The following is an 18,022-nucleotide window of genomic DNA, read 5'->3' as shown; positions in this document are numbered from 1 at the left end:
TAAACTCTTTGTGGCAGGAAGTGGTTCTTACTGTGTGTTTCTACAGTGCTTAGCACAATGGGAGTTTATCTTGGTTGGAACATCTAATCAGTACTGTAATATGAATAGTAATAGTGATGATCACTAGTACATAAGAAAACAACTCCTCTAAGTCACATTTGTCAAACTCATTTGGATAACCCCCAGGCCAGATCTGGCTGGCATGGAACCCCAGTGGCAGAAACTGCACCCACTTGCCCCAAAATGGCCAAAATGCATCTAAAACAGGGCTCTGTGCCCCTCCAACCATATCTTTGACACTCGAAGTCAGCTGTTTGACACTCTAAGTCAGTCAGATCAATCTTTCCAGAGTGTGGGCTGAATGGGTGGGGCATAGCCAATCCGTGGGTTGGATTCAGCATATATGGCCAGGTCCACTGATTGGATACGATATATGGACTGACCCCATGTGCCAGGTCCAAGGCTGTGAACTGGCCCCTCATGTTAGGTCTGGTGTCGTGTACCAGGTTCAGGGCCATGCACCATCCTGATCTAGTACACGGGGTCATGTCATCTGACCCATGGAACAAAAAATTAGTATTAAGGGAGCAGTGGCAACATTAATTGCTACATGGCTCCCACAGCTATGCCAATTAACACTGATGCTGCTCCCCCCACCACCAAATGTCCAGATTTGTGGAGAGCCCCGCAGGCAGATAACTCAGCTCAATGGACAGGATTCAGCTAATGGGCTGTACTTTGAGCACTGCGATTCTAAGTGAAAGTGAAGGTCATTATAATGGGCAAAGCCTTCTTAACCTAGATGGCCAAAGTAGAGGACTTCTGTTTCCAGACTATTCATGCATGTCTGTATGGATGTGCAGAGTTGCCTGAGCTAGTTCCAGTCCTGGAAGCACTATAACAATACAGCATGGTGCTGCATCTAGGCTAAATTAACTTGCTGAGAACGTCATGGTAAAAATCAAAGTGAGGACTTGCCTTATACTGCTATTCAGAGAAACATGCAAGATCCCTATATTGCTTCCAAAACCTGAGCAAGCTTAAGGAGATGAGGTAGCTCTACGTGGTACTGCACTGCACTATGTAGACTTACTTTTAGGAGTAGACAAATTAACTTCAATAAAACTGTGGCCATTTAAAAAAACCTATGGCTTGGAAAATAAACACAGGGGGCACCTATACTGTGCCCAAAGCCTGCTCCAACTAACTAGAATGTGTCGGAGCAGATTCAATTAATCTAATTAGAATACTCCAGCAGCTTCAGCGTCATGTGTATTCACCATCTCCTCATTGAATGAGCTTTAGTTAAATCACCTCAGTCGCCATTATGAATCACAGGCCACTGAATACACGAGGCACTGTGTGTGCTTTAATTAAAGTGGCTCTCAACAGCTGCTCTAAATACCCTTCCCCTCCCCCTCACCCATGCCCTGAGTGAGCAGGACAAATATTTCAATATAGAAAAGGGAAGCTCTGTCAATGATGCTCCGTAAATGTTTTCATATCAAAGCAAGGTGGAAGTTCAAAATAAGCCAACTTGGGTTTCTATTTTTAGGTAACTATTTCTTAAACCTGCAGGAATCCATTTTTGTTTGGCAAATATTATTTAGAGACAGAAAGGCAAAGGATTCACATTTCATCACTTAAAGTGATGGGCATGGGGAGCTGTTCAAGAGTTTTTAAAATCATCTTGTGAACCTAACAACTAAATCTGCATGTCTACAGTATTGTGATCCCAAAGCACTGCAACACCATGACAAAAAACATTCCCATTTCACGTGTGAAGGAACTGAAGCAGAGAAAGGAAGGGACCTATCCAAATAAGACTTGAGACCAGTGGCAGGACTACAGCTAGAACCCAGAAGCTTTCACTACTAGTCCACTCAGCCATTCTCAACCATCTTTTATGTGTGAATCATAATACTATTTTCTGTTGACTGCAACAAAATGAATCATCTGCAAGTAAATGAGCATGCTGGAGTCTCTTTGCTTTTGAAGAGACAGAAGGATCACAAATGAATCCCAGGATTGGTGCATCCCACCAGCTCTGGAAAAATCAAAATCCAGGATCTGCAGAGACTTCAGAGGTAAAGCATCATTTTCAAAAGTGATTGAGACCCCAAGGGATCCTTAGTCCCACTGACTTTAAGTAAGACTAAAGCTTAGAAATTTTTTACCTTCTGTCTAAAGCAAATGAAACCTGGGACCCAGCAAGCCCCAAACTTTGGGGAAATTTGACTGAGATCTAAATTTTGTGGCTCAGGTATATTTTTAAAGTATTTTCAAACCTCGCACAGACATGAAGGATCTAAAGTGAAAGAGAAACTATTGCATCTAGCTCTCATTTTATGCTCTTTTAAAACAATTTTACATGCTATTTTTTAAGTTATGATTTTTCCCTTGTTTTCACCCTTCCCAAACCCAATACAGCAAATCAGCCCTCCATGAGTTCAGCTACTACCCTGGCCTGTAAACAGGTTAAACAAACAGGGAGATTCCTCAAGAGAAGTCACAGGTTCAAGATCACAAAGAATGAGCGAGCATGGGCTGGCTGGAGGTTATTCTTGCTAATGGTCAGGCTGGAGGTTATTCTTGCTATTGTGCTTATCTGTATCTTCACTGTCATCCAGACGTTAACCTCTGACCTACCAGCCTGCCTCTCTAACCAGCCTTGCAGTGTTTATCCATTATGTAATGTCTGTGCTTTTGTGGAAATTTTACAGAAACAAATGGAGGAAGTTTGCCAGCCGAACTAGTGGACAATAAATCCTGTTCTATGTAGATAGTGTGGTTTACTCTCTCCATAAGCCTGCTACTTGCATTTGTCACTGAAGCAATATTTTCAGATTTGAGCAGGATAAAGTGCCAAAATATTCCAGTATTGAACAACAATGCAAGCTTTATAGACTATTCATTATTTTCATTAAATATGAGAACATGAGATATTCAGATTGTCTTTGCTAACTTGAATAACGCTAATGACTGTCTGTTTCAGAGAACTGGCAAGGCCAAACACTCCTGTATTCAGTCCTAGAATGCTTTTTGGTCTCTTCACCCAGGGCAGTTTTAGAATTATACATATCCTACAATTAGTCTGCCATTTATGTTTTTGCTTTAAGCATCTGTCCTAAAACGTCTTTGCTAGAGACTAAATGCAAACAAACAAAATGGCTTTGTGTGGCGGTGAGATGCCCCCACAGGCTCCCGAAGGGGAAGGGGCAGTCACCGCGGGTCACAAGCCACACAAGCAGCACCCCCGCCAGGGAAACTTACCTCCGGGGGATCAGCCAGAGCCGGAGGAGGAGCTGTGGCCGCAGCCACGTGAGCTGGCGTTACGCTGGCTATTTAATTAGCTGTTCCCTGTGTGGGGAACAGCAGAGCCAATCGTGGCGGCTGGAGCAGCCGCTGCGGGACGATTTAAGAAGTCCACCGGAACCTGGCTGGAGGGTGGAGAGGGAGCATACCCAGTGTGGTGAGGCTCCTGTGGCAGGCAGAGATGGCAAGGAGGATGCCAGCTGATGGAAGCTTAGCCCATCAGCAGCCAAGGCAGAGATGCTAGCTGTCGTAACAACCAGGCTAGCCCACCAGAACCCATGCTGATGCCTGTCCCCCTCATGAAAGGGGTCAACGGGGCACAGCCGATCTACACAGGTGGTATCTATTCGGTTGGTGAGTGGACGGGGTGTAGGGGAGGCAGATCCCCGCAGAACATCACGTCAGGACTGTGAGTACTACCATCCCCCAGGTCCCCCAGGACCCCAGGAAGAAGATCTCCACTGAACCCCTCCTTTTCATTCAGTAACACCAAGTCATGGCAGGAAATTTGAGGGGAGGGGCCCTGCATCAGATGGGTAGTATGTTTCCCAACGTAAACCTCACCTTTGGTGCAGCCACACTATGTCACACTGTACTTGCACCTAACAGGGATTTTCTGTTCATTTTGGCTACCTAGTTACCTATTGACCTATGTGATCCCTCTCCAGATGCAATCTCTTAGCAATTTGAGATTAGGACTCTTGGTACTCACCTGCCTGATATAATGGGGTTTTGCTCCTTTGATTGGGCTTCCTAGATATCAACATCAGTTACACTTGGAGAAACAAAACACTATTTGGAATCACTTGCCGAAGCACATATATATTGGATGGAAATTGGGACAGATGATAAAGGAACATTATCCTCCCCTCTCAACATATTCATCCTCATAGTTGACTGTCCTAACCAGTGATTTGATCCAATTCCCTCTAAATGGCATTCTCCTCTTGATTTCAGAGCAAGCAGCATCAGGCCTTAAGGTCTTGTTATAATTAAGTTTTCAAATCTCATTTCCTTTCACAGGAGAGAAAACATATTGTTGTGACTAAGCTTTGGATGTGGTAATGAATCCCTGGCAGGTTGGTTTGTTTTAACGGATGCATTACTTTTAAGGAAACTTTTACTGTCTTTCTGCCCTTAATCATAGTTTTTATTACAATTACAGCAATGCAACAGATGTATGTGCCAAAGGTAATACGTGTATTTTTAATGACTTGACAAACAAACTTCCTGGAGAGGAGAAACACATCCATTTGCTGAATGTTTCTGAACCATATCTAATAGCTTATTAAAGGACAAGAAGTCAATCAGAACTGTATTTACTACCACTGTTTCATATGCCACACTAACTCACAAATGAGTGCCTATACAAAACAGGAATTTGACCAGGCAGACTGCTGAACTAGATAACAACAAATCTGCATTAAATCCAGGCACATATTGTGATTTTTTTTCTACTTCTTAAACTGTTTGTAAATATATAAAAAGGTCTACGGGCTTCTTTCTGCAAACTCTTTCTTCCACAAATAGCATTAACTCATACATGTATTTTCTTTGAAGTCAATGAGCCACATCATCCCACCAGTTTCCAAAGAGAATTTCTCAAGAAATCAATGGGGAACGCTGAGCAACACTGAATGACACTATTTAGTCCCACAGACTGGCTGCAAGACACAGAGAGTGAGACCCTAAGTTACTGTAACATCAGTGTGACCACATCACATGAAAATTAGGCCCTAAAGCCAAAAACACTCTCGCTTTCTGGGCTGCTTATATTGTTGTGGCAGAAAGTTCTAGAAAAAAATATGGCAAATAGTGCATTATTTTAGTTTACATTATGCTACTATACAGCTGTTCACACACTGCAACTGAAGCCAGGGTACTGAAAGGAAGAATGCGAGAGACTACTATGCCAGGTGATCATGTACGTTTACTTCCCCAGCAAGGCAATATTAAATGGATATAGATTTTTATAACATATAATATATTGCTTATCCTACAGAGGAATTTTTAAATTAGTAACTAGAAGCCTGATTCTAAGAGGTGCGGAGTATTCCCATTGGTCTAAAATTTAATTTATTTATAACAGTCATCCCAGTTGGCTTTGGAGTGACTGTTACCATAATTTGTTCTTTACCGAGGCAATCATTTGCTTTTTACTGTGGCACTGTTCAATTCAGATGATAATACCTGTCCCCTTCCCAGGTATTATCTTCACCTTCAGAGAGTCTCAGTAGCCCCAAACGGAGTTGTTACAAATATACAGATTTGCCCTGGCAGGGGGACATCTGAGTGTGCTTTTTTTTATTACTATTAATGAAAACAAAACTCTTTTCTTGTGATTACAGTTGCATTACACAGCACAACCATTTTCAGAGTATTTTCAACTTCTAATTTATGGTAGCATCTAAAATATGTAGATACTTATTAAAGGACAGAACTTCTTATTTATTGTAGCATCTAAACAGTTTCCTTTGATTTTCATTTTGGTACCTCAATAGAAATGGCTGAATGATTTCTCATCTGAAAGCTGTCTTATCCCTAAAATAAAAGACACTTATACATGCTGTACAATATACCCCAGCATTTGAAGAATATCCTTTTTCTGCCTTGTTCCGGAGAACAGAATTCCATATACGCATTAAGTTACTCATGCATGCTTACAAGAGGAGGGCCCTTTTCTAGGTTTAATAACACTCCCAGATGAATGTTAAATTAAATACAGCCAGAAAGAAAATTAAGTATAAACAAGTGTGAAATTAATTAGTCCATTTGCACTATTAAATCTGAATAAAATGCAGTTGTTTGAACCAGGGCATGTGTTGTTAATAGTGAAGGTAATGGTTTTCTTTTCAGATGTGTTTTGCAGAAATATACATTTCCAAACTTTCTTCTTTTAAAAAACATTTGTTTTGGAGACATACAACCAAGTTCAGAATTCCCTGATTCTGAGCGTCCCTAAAATTCCAAGTATCGTAGATCATTTCATGGACCTATTCAAAGTACTGGTTTATGACCTATTTCAAATTCCCCTGCATCTTTTGTAAAAAATTCAACTTGAGATGAGAAAAAGACTTCAGGGGACAGACAAATCCAGCCTGCATTTAAAAAATTCTTGGATATTTGTTCATGTTTTAGGATGAAGCTTGTTTTTAATGACTCACACCCTTTGCAATTTCTAATTCACCCACTTGTCAAAGCAGTGTGATGGAAAATACAGATAGTTAAAAAGAAGAAAGCAAGTGAAAAAATTTGCTCACCAGTGCAGTCCACGCTGAAGAGATTTATGGAGGTAGCTATTGAAGCTTCATCAGGACACTTAAGCCCTCGCAGTGCAAACCGCACTATGGAAGTTTTGGCTCTTTCTGGCAGAAACGATAGCAGGTAGACGGGCATGTACAGAATGTACCGCAGCTTGCACAGCAGGGGTGTCATGAACTTGCCTTTAGGGGACTGAGCCATGCGCTCTATTGTCGGAAACAGCAGTACAGAGCGAAGAACCTGTTGGGCCACAAGAAGAAGAAGTTCAGGGAAGTTCTCCAGCACAGTATCAAATTTAGGAAAAGACAAAATTTTCAGGGGTCCCTTTCTAAAGTGAAGGTGGATATACTAGTAACTCAATGCACCCTTATGTTGTAGGAGATGCTCAATGGCCTGATTCTGAAAGATGAGAACAGACTTCTATTCAGACTGATTTCAGTGGGAATTAGAGCTATTCATCAGTGTACCAGGTTGGGGTCCAGGTGCAATTTAGAAAGAAGTGAGTGATGCTACAGTCATTTGTTACATAAAGATGGTGATACCACAAGAGGGCACTGCACAGAAATTGTCATTTTTGTTTCAGTGCAAAGTGTTTTTATTTTAATGATCTGATTAGACCACCGATTTCATACAGGAGAAAATTAAATGAAAATCATAATTACCACATACTTTCTTTTTCAGTCTGATAGTTTGGCCATATTAAGGTAGATCTTTACATGGTAGAGCTATAAACATAACTGACATATTTACTGTGAGGAGAGGCAGTTAGCTGTATTAGTTTGAAGTCTGGCAGAAGGCAAGGCAGGGTAGCACCTCAAAGATTAACTTGTTGAGAAAGGCATAAGCTTTGTAGGCTACAGCCTACTTCTTCATTACTGAGATGAGTACAATGTTCCATAGTACAGGCTATAATTTTGTACTATGTGTATGTTGAAGCTTCACAGATTTGAACGCATGAAGGATAGAATATGGTCTGTTCATAGACTTAACACCCCTCCTACCCTAGCTGTTTCCTTAGCTGGAAACATTTAATTATAAAAAAAATCTATTTTTTAATTCCAGCCCATTGGTGAAATTGTATCAATAGTTTCGGAGAATTCCTGCCATTTTTTTCAGAAACGTGGAATACTGTATGCATTCATATAGGAAACACCTGAAAAGCTATACCACTACTATGCTTAACAGAAGTATCAAGACAACACAATAAGCAAAGGATATGGATGTTATAATGAGACCACTGGGGGCCTTGCTAAATGTCATACAATACTCAGAGTAAATGTAGATGAGGAAAGCCATTACTTCTGCCCAGTTACAAGACCACCCAGATGCCTTTCAACTGTTCCATTTATCACAGGAGTTAGTAAAAAAATCTAGTATTTAACATGAAAGAGTTTCTAGTAGGCTTTGATCTGCAAAAGGTAGATCTCACTGCCTGGGTGTAGCCGCACTGAATTCAGGGAATGGAAACCCAGCCCAGGCCATGAAGAACACTTTGCAAGATCAGGGCATTTTAATGTAAGACATAAAAGGAATGTGGAGAACGCCAACCCTGTGCCATAATACATTTTCTATAACAACTTCAAGATAGGACTTTAAAAGGGTTATTCATGTTGAAGGCAGGAACCTTTATAGATTCCCTAAACTTTCCGGCTCACACTACCTTATTTGCAAATTTAAAAAAAAGAAACAAACCAAAACCAAACCAAACCAAATAAAAAAAAAAATTAAAAAACCTCTCAGGGAAATCAATCATAGGTCTCTTTTATTCAAGACAACCAACAGCTGAGGTATAAGAATGCAAGGCTTGGATTAAATTACAAGGTAGTTTTGTGATATTTCAACTAGGAGCTGAGCTTAAGCTCTTGTGATCTAAAGCAGATTTGACCCATGGTCCCAGGGACACATTAATCCTTTGACATTACAGTTTATGGATACATAATTAGCTGTTTCAACCACTGCACCAACCACTGGGAGAAGCTGCTAAAGCTTAGAGACAAGTGAAGGAAAAAACCTAGGAAGTAATTATCATGACTCTTAGTCCCTTGAATATGCCAAACCTGACACTATTTCTTAGAAATAATCTTATTATTGTAAATTTATATATGGTAGCTGTAAGAAGGAACTAAAGGTTTCTCCTTTTTTGCACACAATACAAGGACACCTTCCAAGTATATACATTTCAACCACTTTAAAAAAGGTCCTTACTTTCTGCTAGCATCCACAGCTTGGGTTTTAAAGCATACATTTGCCAGAACTGTTTAAAGATTAAATTCGTGGTTAAAGTATCTGCAATACCACTGCTGTTAAAACAGGCAAAACATATAAATATTCACATAAAGTTTAATATGTTAGCTCCACAAAATTTTCATAAAAGTAGCATCCCACTTATGCAAAAAATGTATTGGAATATACATTTATCTTTTAATTCTATACTTCCAGGCTGTAAATATTTAATACAATCTATTAATACATGCCTGTATCAGGCCAACAACATATCTCATAATATATACAGAATCATCGCTTTACATTATCTTTTGTTGATACCAAATATATTCATATTACATGCTATTAAAATAATGGCTTAAGCTTGCAGAATTACTGGTAACTCATTAAATGATAGCCAGGGAGTTTGAAGATGCAAAGTGTTATCATTGTTAATAATGACATTAGTACCACAAAGTAAGGAAATCATTCTTATGTTTTATTTGGTAAATAGATTTCTTATGGTACCAATCAGCAAAAAGACTGAAAATAGGCACAATCCACCAAAACAATCATAGTAAGTCCAGGGGTTAGAGCAGGGACAAACATTCAGGATGCTTTATTGTATTTTAGACTGTACCAGTACCTCTCTCTTTGTTTGGTCAAATTATGTGTTTCTCTGCCTCTGTGTACACACCTTTAAAATGGTATAGATGATGCTTGTACTTGCATTTCAGGTTAGTTATCTTATATGTCAAACACATTTTCTCACTGGTTTGTTTGTCAACCAGCTTGTTGTGTGTGTTCACCAACAATTTCTGACTTCAACAGTTAGTGCTTGAAGATTTGGCTGACTCAAAGGGCCGGTAAGAGAATGCAGATCCTTTCACCTCTTGGTGCCCGATATAAGCCTGCTTAACACCTGCACATTTTTTATTTTCTGTCAACTCTTGCTGAGTAAATATAAAATGATCCTAATCTAGCTCTTAGTTGAGTGGTGTGTGCGACTGCTCAGTAGCCAGATACTACTGTGCAGTAGCACTGTGTGGCAAAAACTGTGCTGAGATGCTACTGCACAGTAGTATTAGGCTACTGCACAGCAGCATCACTTAAAAGGTGTTTGCCGGTGCTACTATGCAGTAACTCCACTGACTGCACATTTTATTTAGTAGTCGAATATACAAGTACTGAATAAATGTGCAGTAACTACTGCGTAGTAGCATCTCGTGTAGACACTCCCCAAAATGCAACAACTACCATTCTCAAAGGCATCAGGAGGCAAGTCCAAGGTACAGATTCTGATTGCAATTCAGCCTGTGTTCCTCCAAAAGAAAAGGACATAAAAAAGGTAATGTAGGAAGGCTTCCAGTTGCCCCCACTGTTGTGGAATCTGATGTCCAATGCTAGCAATCCATTATCTTTCAAAGACCTACACTCATTGCTCTCAGATAGGTGGAACATTTTTTGGAAGACAGGAAAGACAGAATACATATTTAAAGACAATAGTGAATCATCAGGGCAGAGAACATTAAAATCTCCACTTTAAGAAAGCCTGACAAACCAGCAAAGTTAATTTCAGATTTTTGGTTAAGCAGGACAAATCCACTAATTCACATGCTATGATTTGCTTCATGTGATCATTCAGTCTCAATTGCTTTTCTTATTCTTGACTGCTGGCCTACATTACTTAAAAGAAATCCTGCTTGCCACCTAGGTATATGCAGAACGCGACTCCCTGTTCATATATTTTGGCTCTCTTTCAAGATTCCCAATCTATCTGGAACGGGGAGCAGCACAACCAGCTGTCAAGATTAGTAGGGATGAGGCCAATTTCTAAACCAAGCAGAGCTAGCTGGAATCTTCTTGTCAAAGCTGAAAAGTTTTACAGAGATATTCCAGTTCAAGCACAGTTTTCATCAAGGTTTCTAGACTGAGAGATAAACAGATACAGAACAGGCTGACTCTTGCTCTGTCTTCACTGCTAAAATAGCTAGTTTTTGGCTGTGTAATTAGTGTATGTGACCTATCCAAAGGTAAAGACAGTAAGAATAAGGAATTTTAGTTTAATCTCATGATAAAGCAGGTGAGATCAAACACAAGGGGAAATAACGTGCTGATTTGCCATACTGACGCTGATGTAAAATGAAATGTGCTGTCTTCACTGCATTTTTACCTCAGGATAGCTTCACATTTAAGTTAACCATATGTTTTTAGCAGTAATACAAGGCCTCACTGACCTGCTCTGGTGGTTAGGACACTGGACTAGGATACTCAGGCCCCTGGCACACGTTCATTTAATGGTGCAGTGTGTATGAACCCCAATGCCAACAATTGTGCCTCTTGCCATGCCAGGCTTGCATGGCAAGATGCATGATTCTGGGATTGGGGATCAGACTCCAATGGTGTCATTACTACTTGCCAGTGCAGGGGAAGCCAGTTGGAGACTCTGGTGTGTTCCTGTGGTCAGGACACATAATCCTCTGAATCACCACTGGGACTGGTTGCAGAGCCTCATGCACTACGATGTCAGAAAACCTTGTTTGCAGCTGAGCTACACACACAGTTGTTTAAGGTCTCAGTATACTGGGGCCCTAGGATCCAAGACCAGTTCCCCAATCCCAGGGTGTCTGTGTGCCATGGATGTCAGAAAATTGTGTGTGCAGCTAGACTGCTCATACAGTTTTTAAATGTATGAGCACAAGCGGACCCTAGGACCAGGGAACCTCTCTCCAGTACCAGTTTCTCTGTGACCAGGCTGCATGCCTCTAGGAGCTGTGGAGCAAAGCAACCAACCTGTTGGGTTGCTGGGAGCTCCATGGCTCCCTACAAACTGGCACCCTGGCAGAGCTGATGTGTTCCCTTTGATTTGGCACCCTGAAAACAGCATGGTGCAGTCCCATGTAGGGCTGTACCCCATGGCTGTCAGCCTGCCAGTATGAGGGGTTGTCAACCAAGCCTGGAATACAGCTGGAATCAGGCTGCGTGTTCAATTTAAGACATGATAGAAACCAGTGACAAAATATTACACACTGTGGAATAATTTTGTGGCTGGTTACCCATTTTGTTGTACCATTAATTGCCTGCATGTTGTGTGGCTAGGTTACTATTTAATAAGTGATTAACAGGTTAATCACGTCTTAAGTGTAACATCTGCCAAGGGCCCCAGAGTCAAGTTCCTGCACATCATGTAATCTAGGAGTGATCCTAGACCACTCTGAAACAGTCAGTTGGAGCCTGAGCCTGCATTTCACACAAAGTAGGTCAGCTCCCTAAGCAGCAGGGTATATAGCAGCCAGCACCCATTGAGGCTTAGGTTTTGATTGGAAAACAGATAATTCAACACCATTTTGTTTTTGGACAAACATCCAATATGTTTTGATTTGGTTCCAATGCAGAATGAAAACAAATTTCAAAACCTCAAAAGCTGCCACAAAATGGAACCATCATCCTCCAGGCAGCTCTAAAATAAGAACAACCTATTAGTGATTGCCACAGCTACACCAGATGGGTTAGCCTCACATGTGTATGGGCGTGCAACAGACTTACACAGTGTATGATGTTTCTAGAGTTTCTTGAATTACAGAGACAGACACGAGCAAGACAATCTCAATATATACTTTGCATTAGCACCTTCATTTGAAGAGCTCAGAACACTATTAAAACTTTCATTAACTGCCATTTGAGGTTGTGTAGATATCACTACTGGTTTTATAGGTAAACTGTAGTACAGAGAAGCTAAGGGCAGTGTTCTTAAACTGGAGTGCCCAGAGGTAAATTAGGCAAAGATGATTTTCAGAGGTGCTTATCTCTCTGTGGCAGGGCACTGTTTGTGCCTGCCACTTTAAGGGGTGAGCCAAGCAACCAGCAGGTGCTTGATAGCGGCAGCCATTTTAGATCCCTGGCTGCCTATATAAAAAGATCAGTTCCCCGCTAGCAGGCCAGGCAGTAACATTTTCTTGCTGCAAGTTTTCATGTATCATCCTTAGAGGTAAGGAGGAGCTGTAGGGGATGGCTAGGAGGCTCCTTGTCTTGGGCATGACCTAAAACTGCACCCTGCTAGGAGTGGGTGGCCTGCTGGGGCTCTCAGTGGTGCGGGAGCCCTCAGGAAGTGCCAGGCCAGTTACCATTCTGGTGAAAGGCGGGTTGAGGAACCTTAATAACCCCAGTCCTCACAACCAGGTGGGTTACCCCCTAGTAGGGGCCAGATGGCAGACCTAAGAGTGGGGCTAGAGGCTCAGAGGCCTGATGTAGAGTACCCTTGACTGGTCAATGCTGGAGCCAGGACCAGAATGGTCAAAAGGGCCAGGGGCCCAATACGAGGGATGCCCAGAGCTGAAATCCTGGGGTCCTGACAGGCTTTGGAGGTGAGGCCAGGGCCTATGTGGCTGAAGGTCCCGGGGGGGATGGGGAACCACACCTAAGAGGGGAAAGTAGTTTCAGGGAGCTAGGCAGCCTGAGTGGAGGGATCCAGTTGGGGTCTGAACTGGAGGATTCTGGAGCCCAGTGTGGGGCCAGTGAGAGTAACATCTGTGGATGCCACCTGTGAGGCTTGGGGTGTGGTATAGGGGAGGAATGGAGCCGTGGATAGTGTCCCCTGGCATCGGGGCAAGAAATGGGCAGCCTCCAATGAGGTGTAATTAAGATCATTAATTAGATAACAACAAGGCATGGCAGGTGAGAAGGCGGTTGGTTGGCCCAGAAACAGGTGGGAGGGCCAAAGGCAAACTGGCCCCGAGAAGTCCCGTTACACTCTCCTAACTCCTGTGGAAGCTAATGGGGCTCAGCACGTTTGAAGTCTGGCTGTTTACCTAGGTGCCAACTGTAAGTCAGAAGTCCTAACTCCTTGTAACTTGCTTTTACTACTGGATGACATTGTGCAAGAGTTGGAGTAACAGAGAGGACTATGATCCATCTTCTTTAGAAAAGATCTGGGTTGCCCCTTGCAATTTTTTTTCTAAGCCAACCACGTTTCATCAATCATGTACTTTGGCTGTAAGAAGACGAGCTCTCCCTGTTTGTGATATGTTACAGAAGGGTTTGGATTTCTGGACCGAAGTGTAAAAGCAGCGGTGTTTTAGTCCATGCTCCCTCTGTTATCAGAAACCAAAGCTGGCTTGGGAATGACCTGCTGGCTCACTCTTTGCTAATGACAGAATAAACGGTGGTTGAAGTTCACTTCCACTTCTAAGGGGGAAATGTTCTGGAGCTTGTTTGCTCTTGCTGAATAATCTGTTTTAAATTATCTGGGGTGTACAAATGTTTAATATAATCACCACCAAACAAAAGAATGTAGGACTCAGATTCCATACCAGTTATGTAACGACAGTTCACAATGAACTTCAGAGATCAAATCAGCTGGCAGAACCAGGAAACAATCCATTAATTTTTATAACTGATCCATTACAGTGACCCGTGTTAAGCAAAGCTTCATCCAAGTACAGTTCTAAAACTCACATGCAGATCTGTGCAGCCACACTTCCTTGATCTATATCAAAAACATCAGCATGTACAAGTAAGACATAACTTGGAACTGCAGGACTGGAAGGAAACTCAGAGAAGATAATTTCGTGAATATTTTGAATAGGTCACTGACTCCACAAATCTATGAGAAGCAACGGCTGTTTTTCTGTCAAAAGTAACACTTATTTTGATATATTTTGGTTCATCCCATGCATTAGTTGATTATTCATCTATTGCCTTAGCAGAGGAGAGGCTATTATCTGTCTGGTGAAGCCTATTACATTTTTCAAAGATAACATAACGATGCATTTAATTGTAATCTACAGCCTACGTTTGACACAGGGTGCCACATTAATCAACATTTCTTTTACTCAGCATGCAAGAACCTGCAGGCAAAATCATTAAGGTCATGGAAATATACCCTGCTTTATTAACACAGCTGTGCTGAGAAGTTATCCAAGTAAATGCATATGACAAAAACAGACAACATTTATTTTTTCCTCTCATCAAAGCAAGACTTTCTTGACTCCCCATTTCAGGTTGCTCCCAGTATTTTAAAAATACTCTGCAGCCTCCTTTCAGATCTACACATAGGAGCAGTCAGTAATAAGATGCTCTAATTTTCTGTTTTGTTTTTTTTTAGAACTCTCCAAATGATTTTTTCTTTGAACTGTACATTACATATTTTGGTACATTAGCCAGCCATTTATTTTCATGAGATGCATATAACCAGCATATGTTGTGAAAGGTTACAGCATCAGAAGAGAAAAAGATGCCAGAAAGTTTATGAATAAAGATACAAATATTTAAAACAACATTTCACTCCAAGCAGTCCGTAATCATTTATTAAATGTGTACATCTCTTTTTTCCTCTGGACATTCTACATCCCTAGACAAATGCTTTGGCTCCATGCTAAGTATTATACATGTAACAGGATATAAATATTAAAATTTTGCACATAAACAGAATCTTTCCATTGAGGATTTTGAAGTACTTTATCAAAATGAAGCCTCGTGCAATGACATGAATTAGTTAAGCTACATTACAGATAAGTTATTTACATATTTTACAGATGGATACACTGAAATACAGGGAAGGCATGTGACTCCCCCAGATGTACGTGCAATAATCAAGAACAAAACACAGAAATCCTAGCTCCCAATTTCCTGCTCTAACCATCAGACCACATCTATGAATGACTGGAATTGCTACTGTACAAAAATCACCAAGCATTTTGAAAGGGAAAAAGCAAACGTGTGTAATTAATCATAACTCTGTAAGGGAAGAGAAATGGATTGCTTGTGGTTTCTTAATTCAAGAAGATCTTTCTATTATCAGGTGTAAACCCTTCTTCAGTTTTTGTACACGGCAAGAAGAGGTCTCAATTAAGACACGCAACTTTAATTTTCTACATACTGAATTTACTAATAGTCCAATTGCTATCTTGGCACCAGGGCCTTCTCATTTTCACTATCCTTCCCCCACCCCACATCTCTCATTGTACACTATGTAACCCACATTACTGAGTAATGGTGTAAAATAAGTGATAAAGAGGCAGACTGCACAAATTTTCCATGGAAATCACTGGTACAATACTGGCAATATAGAAGACAGAAACCGTTTCATAACTGAGTCACAGTTAGCCATCCCATGCAATTCCCAGGGAACTTCTTGTTAAGAACCAAGTGTTAAAACTGTAAATTACATACTTACCTCTTTTCTAACAGGATGAAAAATGTATTGCTCTCTGGTAAATGTTAACTTCTGCATGTGTCTTTATCCATATGATGGCAATGCTTGGTAGTGCCATTTATGCAATGTTACTATTACCTCAGTTTTCAGAACCTGGGAACTGAACCTGCCAACACTGCAGACCATAAGGCTTACTGGCAGGATGGCTATAGAAATACTCTTTATACTTCATCGCAAGGATCAAGATAGCTGAAAATAAAGATAGCTTCACATTTTTATAGGCCCTGGACAATACCAGTAAGTGGCTCCAATGGGAGACATGCAAATATTCTCCAAAATAGGATTATGTCCTAGCATCCTAGCATTTCTCTCCTAGCTAAGGTAAGCTGGATGCAATTATTAAAAAGTCAAACAAACCTGGTACCTGTATAAGGGCAGCATATGAAGGTATAAAGCAAAGTGGCACAGCAGCATCAAAGGAAGGGTTCAAAGATGATAGTGTATTTATAAGTTCAGGATACTGTTTGTTTTTAAATGTACATACGTGCAACTGTGCCTAAGATACAGCATTATAGTGCAAAAGTAAACCAGACCCAGCTGAGCATGGAGGGTGCTTGGTGTACAAACAGATCAAAATCCTATCTACCAAGTAACCTTTAGATTTAACCCTGCTTGACAATTTCTGGAATGTTAGCTATATGGCATTAGGCCTAGTTATGCTCCTGGACTTGTGCCAGCCTTAGTACACACTTGACACAGATGCAAACCTATAATTTTTGGCTGAATAGATTTAGCAAGGTCAAGAGAACCCATCCAGAGCTGTGGGAATCATCTGCATCCAACCTTGGAATCGAGATCCAATATATGGCTGAGCCTCAGCCCTTGCTTTGTGAAGGCTTGTGTGTGTCTAAAATTTTGGAGACAACTCAGAAACCTGTGGACCTGTCTGCATCCACCTTCCCTTGAGAAGCACCACAATCACTTTTCTTACCTTCAACATCATCAGGAAGAAAGAAGCCACCTTGACTGCTTTCTTTCTAGGGACTCTTTGGTCTTTTCCAATATCAGGCACAGGACTCTGGAGACCAAAGGAGGTTGCAAGTGAATACTTCCCTTCTCTCTCTTGGTTGCAATGTCTTGGGAAGCTAACCAACAATGGCCACAGTACACCTTGCCCAATAGCATTACTCACTGGAAGCAGCAGACAATAGGAGCACTACTAGGGATACTGATACAACCCATACTCCCATCAAATACACTCAGGAGAAACCATGTTTTATAGCAGAAACATATCGCTTCCCGAAGTAAACTAATCTATCTCGATTCCATACTCCACCCGTTCCCCCCAAACACCTGAGGAGAAGGCAGTCACTAAAAAGCAAGCAAATGGTGAAGATCATTAGTCCTTAGATTTAAACTACTGAACCAGGTACAGATTTCTGAGGTGAGACGGACCACAATGATCACTTAGTCTGTCTCCCTGCATAACATGAACCATAGACATCACTCACTATTGCCGCATCGATCCCAAAACAGCATTTGAGCAACAGCTGATCTATCAGAAAGATGTTCAGTCTTGCTCTAGATAGCATAGCAACCCCAGGCAAGTTATTCCAATGATTAATTACTCTTAAAAAAGTCTCAGCTTTCAATCACTGGATCTTTTTGTGTCATTTTGTGTTTTGATTCCCCATGTAGGTCTTTGACTGGACAACCCCTTAATCTGATATAGGATACAGGCAACAGAGCTTCTTAACCATATTACATAATAAAAGGAAGTTTCTCAGACTTTGAAAAATTCTCACAGCTTCATTCTTTCAGCTTGTGACTTACAGGTCCCTTATAAGAGGGAACAGGTCTAGTTCACCTATGATGAGTTTTGTTATCTCCTGCACCAGGAATCATCTTTATTGACATGCATAACCACAGAAGGACACCTGGATAGATTTACCTTCATTTCATGACTTTTATTTCAACATCCTGGCATGTAGATCAGAACTGGACATAGAATTTTAGTAACAGTCATGCCAATGCTGCATGCTATTTCCATATGTGTCCAAGGGATATTCCTTTGTCATATGACCCATAAGC

At 41.1% G+C, this 18,022-nt stretch overlaps 1 protein-coding gene across 4 annotated transcripts in view; it reads right to left on the bottom strand.

Annotated features, from left to right (window-relative positions):
* LDAH (lipid droplet associated hydrolase) overlaps positions 1–18,022 on the bottom strand; it is a 219,391-nt gene that overhangs the window by 50,018 nt on the left and 151,351 nt on the right. For all 4 annotated transcript variants that reach the window (XM_090031597.1, XM_090031603.1, XM_090031614.1 and 1 more), the window contains exon 5: positions 6,576–6,816. In XM_090031597.1, coding sequence (XP_089887723.1) covers positions 6,576–6,816 — 241 coding nt within the window. The remainder of the gene's footprint in view (positions 1–6,575; positions 6,817–18,022) is intronic.

This window comes from Crocodylus siamensis, chromosome 1 (genome assembly GCF_052110815.1).
Source record: "Crocodylus siamensis isolate JL-2025a chromosome 1, ASM5211081v1, whole genome shotgun sequence".
In the NCBI taxonomy this organism is placed as follows: Eukaryota; Metazoa; Chordata; order Crocodylia; family Crocodylidae; genus Crocodylus; species Crocodylus siamensis.
The sequence above is the reverse complement of the archived record's forward strand: the minus strand, read 5'-3'. Positions and strand labels throughout refer to the sequence as shown.